This window comes from Lytechinus pictus, chromosome 3 (assembly GCF_037042905.1).
Source record: "Lytechinus pictus isolate F3 Inbred chromosome 3, Lp3.0, whole genome shotgun sequence".
In the NCBI taxonomy this organism is placed as follows: Eukaryota; Metazoa; Echinodermata; class Echinoidea; order Temnopleuroida; family Toxopneustidae; genus Lytechinus; species Lytechinus pictus.
The window spans coordinates 36,771,736-36,785,843 of NC_087247.1; the positions used below are offsets into that span (position 1 = coordinate 36,771,736).

Genomic DNA, 14,108 nt, shown 5'->3' on the forward strand with positions numbered 1-14,108 from the left:
TTGGAAATAATACTTTATATCCAATAACAATGAATGTTTGTAAAAGTCAATTCAAGTATCCCATAATACTAGTTCTACTGTGTTCGAAACTGCAATTGTATCTTGGATACAAGTCGAAAGCATAGTGTGTTTATTCTTCGAGCCAAGTCAAGCTAATTGTTTATTCTTGATCGTAATCAGCCTAAACGTATGCACCACAACGTAACCAACTGGGCTCAAGTGTCCGATTAAACCATTCCGAATATTCTTGCTAAGAACTGTTCAAATATACTCGGTGGAAACACATCGGTGATGACCATAAAAGATGCAGTTATTGCTACAAGGTTTAGGGGTTGTAAAGTTGGGTTTCCGTCGACGAGTGCGTCATAATTAGAGAAAAGGAGATCAGTAAACTGCACATTCTGTTTCATGGCAGGTATGACGACTGCATTTCGGTTTGATTTAACGAAAACTGTTTAAGATAGTTATTTTCAACTACTGGGACGATATCAATATGAATGACAGCATTTACTATAGTGTCGTGCCATGACGAGCACACTACTTGGAGTCATTTTGGCGCCTGATCCCGCTGGAGAAACATCGATCAGATCATACCAGGAAAAGTCTCTACCCGCAAATCACTCAATGTAAGGGTCGTAGCTCCGTGAATAGTGATTGGCTAATATTAAAGAAAAACTGATGAAATCAATTATTAACGCACTTTTAATGAACACTGTACAAGTTTAAGACGTCAACTTGTGATTGAATCAAAATTTTCGACACTTCAGAGCTGCAGTGGATGACAAAGTGATACAAAAGTTTGAGAATTTTTTTTTTTCGATCATCATGAAGAAAGGAGACAGTGTTTCAGTAGATGGTGGATCTCGAATCAGAGAGAAAGTGGTCGCTAAACCTCGCAAGGTCAGTCAACTCATTGAAGCCAATCTTTCCTTGACATCAACAAGAGGTCGAACATTGACATTCAGCGATGTCGCCAGCGATCGCGAAAGCGAAGCTTCGACGTCGACGCAACGTCGACGGCCGGCGCCTCAACGAGATCGTGCTGCGAGCCTCATGAACTTGAAGCGAGGTGCTTCACTCTACTTCGGCAAAGATATCACGACGTCCATGTGGTGGAAATACAGACAGATCCATGGCGGCATTGACGCACTACGGGGTGATCACGGCGGCGGGCATGGCGGGGCACTAGAATATGAAAACTCGTACCAGCTTGAACCGAAATCAGGTCACAAATTCGCGCCAGGAAAAGTTGAGGAATGCATTCGAGAGGTTCTAGGGTATATATTTGAGAATGAGGTGTACGACCCAAAGAGGGCGGCGATCTTGGCAGCGGCTATATCAGACGCGGTTAAACAGAAGGTGAAAATGTTATGCGGTTTTGATCGGTACCGTTTGGTGGTCAATGTCGATATCGGATCAAGAGTACCTGGTCAAGAAGTGGTAATTGCAAGTCGATATCTTTGGAATACAGACACTGATGGGTTTGCAACGGTGTCCAGTCAGAATAGAACCATGTATAGTGTTGTTACAGTGTATGCTGTTTACATGGATTAAACTAATCCATGCAAAAAGACGATACCTTCAATGTTTGGAAATGAGATTAAGGAAGGTCATTGTTGCATTGTCATTAAAGAAGATTTTAGATATTAAAAGTCTAGAGAAACGAATTGATGTATATTTCATAATACGAAAAAAGCTTTTATTGACACTGCACTTTTCAGGTTAATTTGATTTGACCAGAAATGTGTCGAGGCGTCTTGACATTTTCAATACCGAAGTATCGATTTTAGTACCTGTGAAACGTAATGTTTGCTATGTTACTATAAAGAGTTAATTGAATAGTATGCGTCAATATTTTCATTTTATACAGTGCATATTCATAACACAACTATGATAAATGGTCAAGAGTATTGTTCTGTTATATTCGCTTGAGTTTACGCTCTAGACTACACTATGCTTATAGCAAGGCAATTGAAAAATCACAAACGAGACAAAGTGTTGACGAATCTTGAATGTATAGATACTATATAATTATGATGAAAAAACACCCAAATTGTATGGCATTGTATGTTTCCGGCATGGGCCAGTTCCTCAAAATATTTGAAAATCTAACTTATTACTGATATCTTATCGCAAATTTTTTAACATGATGATTACAAACATATCTCGTCCTTAATATACGAACAAAATTGTCTGTCTGAACGTTTTTCGTTTTGCAATATTTTGGTACAATACATTTGTCCCCGAGGAAGAAAAATACTGGAAGTCTTAGAACCAACAACACAAGGGGGAAATACTGCCACTATTTCATTACTATATTATTTAGGAAGCAAAAGAAATGTGTTGTATATTTCTTTTTAATGTTTGTTCCTGTATAAATGAGTATATTGCTTAGTTCATTATAGAATTGACTGAAAATTCACGGAGATAAAGTCATAACACAAACAAAATAAAATTAGGTTATAGGTAAAATGTATCAGTCGGAAGTACCCTAAACAGAAGACAGTGTATCATCATAAAATGTGGTGCCCGCCCCAAAAAAATGTTGATCTGTATTCTTACACACAAATACTGGTCAGTTAGTTGCTTTGGCAATTGAATAAATGAATAACTAGTCGACTTATCGAATACAATTAGTAACAGTGCAATCGGGTGTCCATAAAGCGGCATATGGGCGGCTCATTTATAGGAAGGTGAGCTCTTTATTATCGAAGAAAGCAGAAATCTCTTACTAGAATATAAATCAATTTTATATTTCATTAACTAAGGAAATGTTGGGTACCCAATGTCGTACATGTTCATTGTTTAGCCAAATATTTGTTCGTCATTGTCTCGGCCTCATACATTTCATTTCAAAGAACAAAAGACAAACCCTCTACTTGAACACCTTACTGCACGGTAACAAACGGTAACTTCAAGAAGTTGCTGTATTTTTACGAAGATTGTGTATTGTATAATCATAATAAATTCATGGTGTCTATACCCATCCTAGATTGCATCATGGAGTTATCATTTAGATGGTTTGCAATTAAATCGATGAAATTATCAGATTTGTTTAATTTGTAAGAATTCTAAGAGTGTCTCGAGCGAAGGGGGGGATCTCCCAGATTTTGACAGAGAGGGCATGTAAATTTCGAATATTTGTTTCCTTGAAAAAGAAGAGATGTGTCTGAGTATGAAGACCTAGTTGAGCGATTATTATGAACATACCTACGTTAAATCTTTTCTTTTTCTTTATTTGAAAGGACTTTTAAAGAAAAAGTATGAAGAAGGGAGAATTAAGATTGTTTAGATTCTTTTAAGATGTAAAAGATGAGAAAGTGTAGAAGAGAGACATACACGCACAATTCCCCGTATGTATCCAGAGGACTGACGATATCCATGATGAGTCAGCTACATTCACTGAAACTGATTCGTAGTTATTTTCTCTCATTATATTTGTTATCACCATGTCGCCTGACAGTTTGGTCAGGCTTAACCAACTACATACATGTAGTTTTAATTTACACATAATACTGTTACGTAAGATTTCGTTTGATCATGTGATAAAGTAAGTAAATGTTGGTAAACGAAATCGTTAAAATAATCATCGGATCTTGTAAAATATCATGTAACTCTTTAGAACAAGTCTTCTCTTTGTAATCTTATCTAATTGTCTTACCAAGTGTGTTGACAGAGAATTCAAGCTTCGTAGTGTACTTGCGAAACAGTATTTGACCACATATTACCGATTAAGTTCAGAAATTTAGATTTGTTATATGACTTTTATTTATGATTATATATGTAATAATACATGATAATGCACCAATTACTCAGTCAATGAATAAAACATATCATTATAACACCTAAAATAAACGTATTCTTATTAACTCTTTTGTGAGATTTTATAAGAAGTGTACGTTTTTTTAATGATTCAAATATTACTGAGTTTGATGGGTTACCTACATCAAGATTTGTCCTTCATCCGGTTATTATTCAACTTCTACTTTAATGTGTGCGTACCCCCCCCCCCCCTCCCTCGAACCCTCCTCTCCAACTCTTCAGGTTCTACCTCTGTCTTTCAATCTCTCCGAGCTCTTATTTATATCATTCATGTTCGTTGAAATCGAAATATGGTATAATTTATACAGAAGGAAATTTAGAATACCCTTTCATGAATTGTATCGATATTTTTCACGTTACGATGTCTAATTGCGTGAATAGGTCATAAAACTAATGACCTGCTTAATACTGCACGTGCTGCTCAATTCTATAAAGGCGGGAAATAAATGGGCTTCTGAAGGACAAATGATAATTGATGATATTAAACGTGGGAAACGTGATATGGTTACAACAAACATTTGCAAAACATGAAAAGAAAAAAAAAGAGTTACGCTGGTTGAGAATGAAAATGACAAAAAATAGCTGTCACAATAAAAAATTACAGATTTGACTGAAAGGGATAGGAGAGAACTCAGAATGCTTTCATTATTTTGTCCAATAAACAGCCATTGCCGACATATCGTTTTGATTTAATCGTCATCGCACCTGCATTATGTAATTTGGATTGGGTGGTGCCTTGGTATTTTGATAGAGGGGAGGGTCAAAATGACACAAACTTTAAGTCATTTACTTTGTCAGTTGAATAAAATTAGTAATATTACAAGACCGGAACTCAATCAATGGTGATAATGCTAAGCAGCCAATCAGAATCAAGTATTTCATGGTAGATACCATTGGATGGCAAAGTTACTATATTAGTAACTTTTATGCAACGGGGCCCAGATGAGGATTTCTAGGAACGACACTGACCAAAAGAGGAAAATAGAGGACATATGATACATACACAGATGAAACCGTCACGTAATCCAGGATAGCCTTACACTTTTTCCAATACACAGCATTTAAATTCAAATAAATTTTGTTAAAATTATTACGAATAGGTTATAATCTGCCGGACCTTTAACAATCAACACATGTACTATCTGTTGGTTACTAGACAGACTCGGAGGGAATAGGTATAGGAAAAAGCAGCAATCAATTGGAAAAGTGTCAATTACTGTCACTATGTGCATTAAAATATACTTTGAATATAGATAACATTGATTTTCCTCATTTTATTTTACCATCTTTTCTTTCATGCAAAATTATTGTCCTTTCAATGAAAAATTCTCATGATCATGATTGTCAACTTCATTTTCACCACTCATATAATCTTTACCTTCATTCTCTTTATTATCACCATCATTAGTTTTGTCATCATTATCATCAACCATATTTCTCTTGTGCATGTTTTTTTTTTTTTTTTTGGGGGGGGGGTCTGTTGCTGTGATACACTGTACACATAAATATTCATACTTGGAAATGGCTTATAAGTCACATCGCACACAATCAGCTAATTCAGTTATTATTCACTTCACAACTAAAGATAGAACATACTACTTAAAAATTATGGTTTTCTTGCATTTAATAATGATAGCATCTTTTTCATATACACAACACTGTACAAATAATATTTAGCAAATAACAGAATTCAACTGTTCCCAATATTTGCAACTTTTACAACCATTCCATTTTTATAATGGAAATTAACAATATTTTCTGAAGAAAAAAAATATATTACTCACATAACACTTATATGTTTGTAACATTAAAGAGATAGAACCAATGCATGCATGTTAATTTGTTTTGGCACTACCATTTAGCTAAATAAGAAAATGTGGACTTATCAAAGGGAACAGAATATGTTGAAAAATAACATCATTTTTATTTATGAAGTGGAGATTTGTGTCAGGATATGCAGTCACTGGATTGTCAAACAATATGAATGGAATAAATACAATTCAACTTGTGTCTATATGTACATTGCAAAGGCAATAGATTCTATAATTTTATAGTATTTAACTTTATTCAAACCATATATTTTGTGGTATATGCTGAAAATAAATTAAGAAAACTGTATGTGACACTACATACATGTTGCCTTTTACACTATTAAAAATATGAACATAAATACTTTATTGCATAAGATGAAGGGGTTTCTCATAACAAAAATAGAAAACATTACAGGAAAATACAAATACTGAGTGACATAAAGGAAATATAAATATCATATACTTTGGCAAATAAAGAGATTAACAAAGAGAAAATCATAGAAAAAGCCTTCCAACACATTTGCATAATTTTTAATGAATAATTCCTTTTCATAAGAAAACATAGGCAGTGACCAAGACTTGAATCTCTTATCTACAAAAAATTAAAGAGAGAAAAAGAGAGGCCAAAGAATTACAAACGGTGGGGAGGCCTATGAAATGGAGAATAGGATGCTAAGAAAATAAATGTTAGTATTAGAGTTAAGATTTAATAAAAAATGACCAGAACATATTGTTCAACATGGACAGTTATAGCATAAAATTATCAAGCAACGTTTCATTAAAAAAAAAACGTCTGTATTTAATTACATCTTGGTTCAATGAAAATGCATTATCTCTTTTGGAAAAAAAATGGGAGAAATTAGAATAAAAAAAATTGGCACATCTCTGAACAAAATTGGCAGAAAATTATTTGGCAAATTACTGCAGAATGGACATTCTTTAATAGGGGTACCATAATGAATGAACTCACAAGACTTGTGCAAGGATGCATTTTATATTAATCCTTATTCAAAAGGCTAATAGTGTACTTCTTTCAAGTATCCTACATTGGTGAGACAAGGTAGAAAAGGCAGGTAAATTGGGAAAATGCAAAATTATTTAAAATAAAAAAAGCAATGTGCACAGTGCTACTCTCCCTGTAAAGCAATATTGTTTAACTTAAAAGGAATCCCACAGATAGATATATCTATTACTTGTTGCTTTCATTACAACTGCACTGCTTTGGTTATAGCTATACACCTACTTTCTATAATATACACTATGCTCAATCACTCCAAGAGAGATTTTTTTTTTTCATTTACACTCTTGAGAAACTGGCATACTATTTAGATTTTTGTTTTTTCATGATTTTCCTTTTCTTCTTTATATTAATTGGCAAGTTAGCACTCACTTGCAAACTTACACATACAGAGGTAGAATAAAAATACACAAAATTCAATAGACTTTCATCGGAGTTGAATATTACGCACCTCCTTCCATGAACAACATACAAACCACATAGATTGTATCACATATTGTATTTCACTTATCCATAGTCTTCTCTTTATGTACATATCATACTGAACACTGTCACAGATCATATAATATTTCCATTAATCTAGTCATGAAGTCAGAGATGTACACCCTAATAACCAATTTAATTTCAAGTGAACCTAAGGTGGATCAACATGATAAAGTAAACATTGAAATGAAATAGACAAATGAGATAATACATGCCTATCTATATTAAGCATTATTATATTACTAGGGTTAATAAGTCTATCAAAATTTCCATCTCACGAGGACAATTATTTTAATATCAAAATCATTTGATAACACATATTCTGTCGATGTTCCCTTAAAATTGCAGGACAAATTTAACATGCTTTTCTCCTGTAATTAATATCATAACTAGTAACTTGAAGACCTGAAATTAAAGAAAGTGTACTTGAGAAACTTTTCTGTGGAAAAGGGTGAATACAATCATTGCAAGTTTTTAAGTTATTTTTATGTTGTTTAAAAGAATAGTATAGTAAAATAGTAAACAGCAAAAGAATGCCATTCGGATTCCCTTATATCAAAATATGAAGAAAGAAAACCCTATCTGAAATGTTTGGGGCTGAAAATTTGTTTGCAGTCTTATATGAATGTGACTCACAGAAAAATTCAATGATATTTTCTTTTTTTTGGTATGATTCCAAAGCCTTGCAGTATTCATTACTTTTCCAGTGTATTATAATCAACAATTCCAATCACTTTATATTGATTTGAAACCAATGACAATAAGTGAATCACTCAAAATCCTTCTTTTTATGTGGATGATCTACATTAAAAATGTTCGACTCATCCCTGACTTCATGACTAGATTCTTTCAGTTCTTTTGTCAGAAACAGCTCTTTTCTACTATATCAACATCCATAGAAACCATGTCAATGGTCTCATCATTCAAGACTTCATTCCAATCTTCATTGAATTCATAACCCGTTTATAAGTATATCACGTATCCCTGTTCATCTACATCAACAAAAATCAAATCACGTCTTGAGTTTGTGAAGAAAAATAATAGCATTCACATGCATTTAGAGTGATCAAATATCATAATAAATTAGCATAGATATAGAATAAACTCATGAATTTCATCATGTTATATGCATCAAAAAATAAAGAAGACACAAATGATTGAATTAAATAAATGCGGTGGGAAGAGCATATAATGAATGCACCTAACTGCATATTTAGTTTTTCATATCAAGTTTAAACAAAAATATTGTCTCTTCAGTTCAAACAGACATAACGAAACATGGTGAGCACTATCACATAACCAAATAATAAGAGACATAGAAAATAATATGACTAATTGTCATCATTGCACTTCAAAATAATAACACATGCTGCAAACATTGTGACAAAGATCAGAGATTTTAAAGCTTTTTTTTTTGTCTTCACTTGAAAATAACAGGAACAGTCACACCACATAAAAGAAAACACAAACATACTTTAACTTTTATACCAGATATATCCTTCTTTAGATGGTATTCATAGTTCTTGTTAACATAAAGTTTACTCCTGAATGATTAGCTTTATGACATAATTCTAATTTCTTAATGTTTTGGTATTTGTAAAAACTACCCAATAGTCGATATGGAATGAATCATCTAACTGATTGCAAAGATCCCACTTTCAATTATCGTTGGCATGTTACTGGCACCCCAAAATATGAAAAGGTTTGCTTATATCAAAATTAATCTGTTCAAATAAATGTTATTTTTCATTGATAAATCCCCCCCCCCCCGTCAAACAGAACAAAATGAATCATTACATTACATAAAATCTTCATGCATAGATTCATGCCAACTGCATATTAATGTTAATATTTGATTCTGATATATCTAATCTAAAAGAGTGAGATTTATCAATGCTAAACAAACGAAGATGTCTGAAATGCGCAACATTCTTATTGGATGTACATGAGATGCATACACACATGATAGCTGAGCGTCTCACAAAAATCGCCACAAAATTCACAGGGGGGACACCTCCAAAGCACTTACAAAGTATTTCAGATCCTACACAAAGTTGATTTCAAACTATTGACATGCAAAACAATTTATACAAAGCTAAATCTACTACTAATATATCATTGGCGCAGTCTTACAAAAGAGTGTCATTGGTCCAAGCAATTATGGAAAGCCATCAGCACGATAATTGACCATTGATAAGCATACACACTTGTCTGTTTGTGAACCAGACGGATCATGCAGATAGACTAAAATGATGACAATATTGGAGTATTTGTCATAGGACATGATTGGAAAAAGCATGTGCCTTCTAGATAATGGTGTTGCTTGCTTCCATAAATAAGATTGATCGCATCAATCACAACTCTTCATAAGACAGGTCCTAGGTGTTCCTTTCCACTGTAAAGGGTGTATGACTAGCTCTCACAAGTAAAATACACAGTATCATACTGTCGCAATATCGAGTTGTGAAGAAGTAGGGGAAAAAATAATTTGGCACTCCATAGCGTCTACATAGGCACATCTAGTTGTTTTCGGTGGTGCTGCAACATCGATGTATCTTGTTAAGCATAGATAACATAAAGCAATAGAAGAGGTGATGTCTTGCCTTCGGTGGTGCTTAGTATCATATAATATAAATTAAATGTTCCATCCAGCTTTGATATACAGCTCAAATAACACAGGCAGAAAATAAATGAGATTTGCATCCACATTGGTAAAAAGTTACATCTATTATTTAGCAACCATTTACACATAATGTATTCCATTTAGACATCATAGTAGTTTGCACACACAATGAGCATATTTCCATAATCACCCTAGATAGTCCGAGTATATATATATATACCAAGTCAAACCCAATCAGGCTTCTGTTAGCGACGTTAGCGTGGGTGATGTCACATGATGAGCAGGATGGGTATTAGACGATGGTAAATAAGAAGTCCTTGGTATCGACTGTCCCGATTTGGGTGATGTTTTGCTTTTCAAGTGGTGCTTTTCTGGATGGCGACCCGACTTTCGGTGGGTCGGTTTATCGATGTGATGATTCGGGTGGTGGGGCCGGTGGTGGCTGTGCAGGTGACCATTTTGCACTTGCGGTTGGTGGGTTGTTGGCGATAGCAGCGCCCCTATTCCGGGTGAGATGTTGCCCTTGGAAGATATTGCAGTGGGAATGCTATGTGATTGTCTGATGGGATCGGCAACAGGGGAGTGATTGGTGTTACCGTTGTTGTTAACATTGACATTATTTACATGATTGTGGCTACGGCATAGATGGCCGTCTATCAAGTCTCTGTCTTGAACTGAACTGGTGGGATTCTCGTAGAGGTGTACATTAGGAATCCGTCCATTGCAAGGGAGTGAAGATGATGACATTGCCATCCTACTGTATGCATCTCCCTTTTGTGCATTTTCTGTAAAGTAAGAAAAACAATAAAAATTAGATTGTTAAATTAGTTGGTAAAATACAAGCCTACTTTTCAAAGTTGGAATGAATCTTGGCATCACTCTCTGAGATATTGAAAAAATACATTTACAGACATGCATAGAAAGAAATTCCAAATTTCAATTTGGTTCATTGTTTTTAAGTCGACCTTCCCAGATACTCTGATCACTTTGAAATAAATCAACATTTTAGTCCTAAGACACGAGTTATTTACCTTAAATATTTCCTTAAATTTTTAATTGTATTCCCAAAAGATTTGACCTTGACCGAGTTACTTGTATTCAATTGTGACGGTTAATAAGAAAGCAATCTTACCATGAGGTAAGTTAAAGCTGCTAGGTGACGTGCATCGTCCCTCTGGTGATGACATTGAGGTATAGGAATGGCAGCACTGGGGCGGTGGGTGATTGCTCCTACGATAATTGTGTCTATTGACCGGTGAGGCTGTCTGGCTACCCAGACCCTCATCCGAGTTTGTCAAGAGTCTTTCTCTCTGCAACCTATCCCTGGTTGCCTCATCCATAAACACATCTTCATCGTCCTCCTCCTCGATCTCCCCCTCCTCACCGTCACTTCCCCCTTTCCTGGAGGGATGCAAACGTCCTCCAACCCCATGGTGAAGGTACATGTGTTTATTGATTGCACTGTCCAATGAGCGGCCTGTAGCGTTGCAGCACGGTAAGGCAGAAAGCTGACCGCGTCTTTCTAAGGTGGTGCGATCAGCTTCACTGATGGAATCCGAGGGGCAGTACCCCTCCATACCGTTTTGATGAGGCCCATCTGAAAGTACAGACCAATATACAATTCAATAATGCTGACAAGAAATGTTCTGTTCATAAAATTGGGTTCATGAAGAAGTTCAAATTCCTTGCAAGGTTCAAGTATTAATGAAATACCTACTCACTACCAACAACCTCTATAGAGTTTTAACCAAGTGCTAACATATGCAATACAATATTCTGGAGATGCATGCATACCTTGAATACTGCAGTGATGAGGGGGGCATGGCGCTATTTCAGGTGGCTCTATGACTTTGGTCTCACTAGGAAAGATGGCTGCCATTCGCACCTGATTGGCAAACCTGAAGGTACTGAGTTTATTCACTGGTCCATCTAGAGAATCGCAGTCACTCGCATTGTCATCTTGGTACTTGTCTGTTGCTATAAATACAATGAACACAAAGAGTTTAGATTCACAACTGTTGCTTGCGTGGCCGGCATACATAACATTCTAATAATTATCCCATGACATTGATCAATCCTTTCTCTCTGTGATTCATAGATGGTGTATCCCATCATATTGAGAAATTGTTTATGCTATGTGTATGTTACCTTATCTCTCCCACTTCAACAAATTCTTTCTTTATTCTCTATTTACATCGGTTCACATACATAACTTTATAATCCCCCTCTCTCTCACACATATCTGTTCCTATACAGTTTATATACACCTCCAATCTATTTCCGTTTCTGTCTGTGTGTCTCTCTCAACCTGTCATCATGATGCTGTCTATGAAACACCCAGTACATTGTTCATATCTTTCTTGCTACATACCTGCACTTGAGACCCCACTGCTTGTCTCTTGATGAATGGTACCTTCTGAGGATCCATTGAGGGTGGAGCTAGGAATCTCTGGTGGGACTACGTGATGAGATGATTCTTCAACTGTCAAAACAGATAACAGGTATAAGTAAAACATCTTGAGAGTACAAGGCGTAATGTGGATTAATCCATTGAAAAAAAAAACATCTTGCTCTTTTGGATCACATCGTTGATACAGGCTGCAGTAGATAACCAAATTTTTTTGGCAAATTTCCCAGTGTGTTGAGAACCGAAGTTGAAATTTTAAATATCTTCTACCAACACAAAATTTCATGATCGTATCTCAAATATTAATTTTTAATCAGAGGATATCCTCTCACAAAATTTGAAAATATTAAGTCAATGTCCTTTTTCAACTATCCCCTCCTATTGACGGCTTATTCACCAATCACCAAAAGCAAAATTAAAGTCAGACCCAAGAGCAAAAAGTAAGCTTTAAAATGTAGATTACAATCATCTTGATATCCCTGACAAATTGCACATTTGTTGCACAATCTTTGGTGTTTATTTCTTTCCAACTTCTGGTAGACTTACCTCTATATCTCCTTGTTCGTTTGCGAGTGTGATAGATAATGACAACCCAGATGAGTGATGTACCCAGTATACAGCAAATGACGACTACAATGATGATACTGGTTGTGGTCATATTCCATATGGTACCAGATTCTAAATGGAAATATTTTTTAAAGTCATTACAATAAACATAATCAAAAGAGGCTTGGTAGGCATAACTACTGTCCAATTACATCATATGCTCCAAGTGAAAAAAAAAACCAACCTCTGCATTTATCGAAATTTAGATTTAGTGATGAGAGACTACAGTTTTGTGTTGGGATAAATTACCAACAATAGACTGAAATGAAAATGTATGTTTTTTTTTAATCTCAAATATACAACTCAGAAGATATTGGGTGAACTTATATAGTAACAATCATTTGATCTGGATGGTTTCTATTAACAACTATGTTACGAAATCATTTACAACAAGACCAATTACAATATCGAAGGAAGGGAACTTACTTTTAGTCACAACAAGCTTTGCACTGTCTGTTCGTGTGCCTAAAGAATTTGTGGCCTCACATGTGTACCTGCCACCGTCCCTGCCTGCTGCATTCATGATGATCAGGTAACGATCAAAGTCAGTCAGGTGCATGCCATCAGATAATGTGAAAGGCTCATCATCCTTGAACCACCTGATACTAGGACGAGGACTTCCCTCAACGTTACATTCCATGACAGCTGGTTCTCCAACCTCAATAGTCAGGTCCTTCATTTGACTGGTGAACAGAGGTGGCTCAAGAACAGTCAGAGTAGCATTGCTGCTGATGGTGCCTGCAGCGTTGAGGGCAGTACACGTGTACACACCAGTGTCGCTCATCTGGACGTTGTCGATGTAGAACTCTGCAAGCTCAGTCTTGACCTTGATGCGGCGTTGGCGGGCGGCCGGAAAGTTGATGCCTCCATCCTTCTGCCAGGCAATCTTTGGGGTGGGATGACCTGTGGCTGCACAAGGGAGTTCAGCGATTCCTCCAACACGTACACTGACATGGCTTGGTGTGACGGTGAATGATGGGAAAACTGTAGAGAGAATAAAGGTGAAATCACGTTAGTTTTTTTATTAATTATAAAATGACATACGAAAGCTCTCTGACTCATTGTGTAATCTTATGAATATTCTTTTCTTAGTTTGGATGCTCAAAAGTTAGGAGCAGCACATTTACTCTTTCATTTGAGAATATAGAAATAAAAACAAAATCAGCAGAAATGATTGAATCAGAACAAACATTCTACTCCAAGGGATTGTTTCATAAAAATGAACTTGTTAATCATAATAAGATAAATTACCTTAGTAACATGGCTCTGCAGCTAACAAAATCAAGAATTCCAAGCTAGTAGGTCAACATGACAATGAGAATAGAAGTAGTTTAGAGT

At 35.5% G+C, this 14,108-nt stretch overlaps 2 protein-coding genes across 3 annotated transcripts in view; one reads left to right on the plus strand and one right to left on the minus strand.

Annotated features, from left to right (window-relative positions):
• Positions 1 to 216: 216 nt before the first annotated feature.
• LOC129256342 (dynein light chain Tctex-type 5-like) lies at positions 217 to 3,850 on the plus strand. The gene has a single exon (XM_054894577.2). It carries the CDS (start codon positions 826 to 828, stop codon positions 1,552 to 1,554), a length of 729 nt encoding a protein of 242 aa, XP_054750552.1. The 5' UTR covers positions 217 to 825; the 3' UTR covers positions 1,555 to 3,850.
• Positions 3,851 to 5,428: 1,578 nt separating this feature from the next.
• LOC129257329 (leucine-rich repeats and immunoglobulin-like domains protein 3) overlaps positions 5,429 to 14,108 on the minus strand; it is a 43,115-nt gene continuing 34,435 nt past the window's right edge. For both annotated transcript variants that reach the window (XM_064096954.1, XM_054895629.2), the window contains 6 exons: positions 13,197 to 13,754; positions 12,711 to 12,842; positions 12,129 to 12,239; positions 11,552 to 11,734; positions 10,890 to 11,354; positions 5,429 to 10,542 (listed from right to left, as the gene is read on the minus strand). In XM_064096954.1, coding sequence (XP_063953024.1) covers positions 9,992 to 10,542; positions 10,890 to 11,354; positions 11,552 to 11,734; positions 12,129 to 12,239; positions 12,711 to 12,842; positions 13,197 to 13,754 — 2,000 coding nt within the window. In that variant the 3' untranslated portion in view covers positions 5,429 to 9,991. The remainder of the gene's footprint in view (positions 10,543 to 10,889; positions 11,355 to 11,551; positions 11,735 to 12,128; positions 12,240 to 12,710; positions 12,843 to 13,196; positions 13,755 to 14,108) is intronic.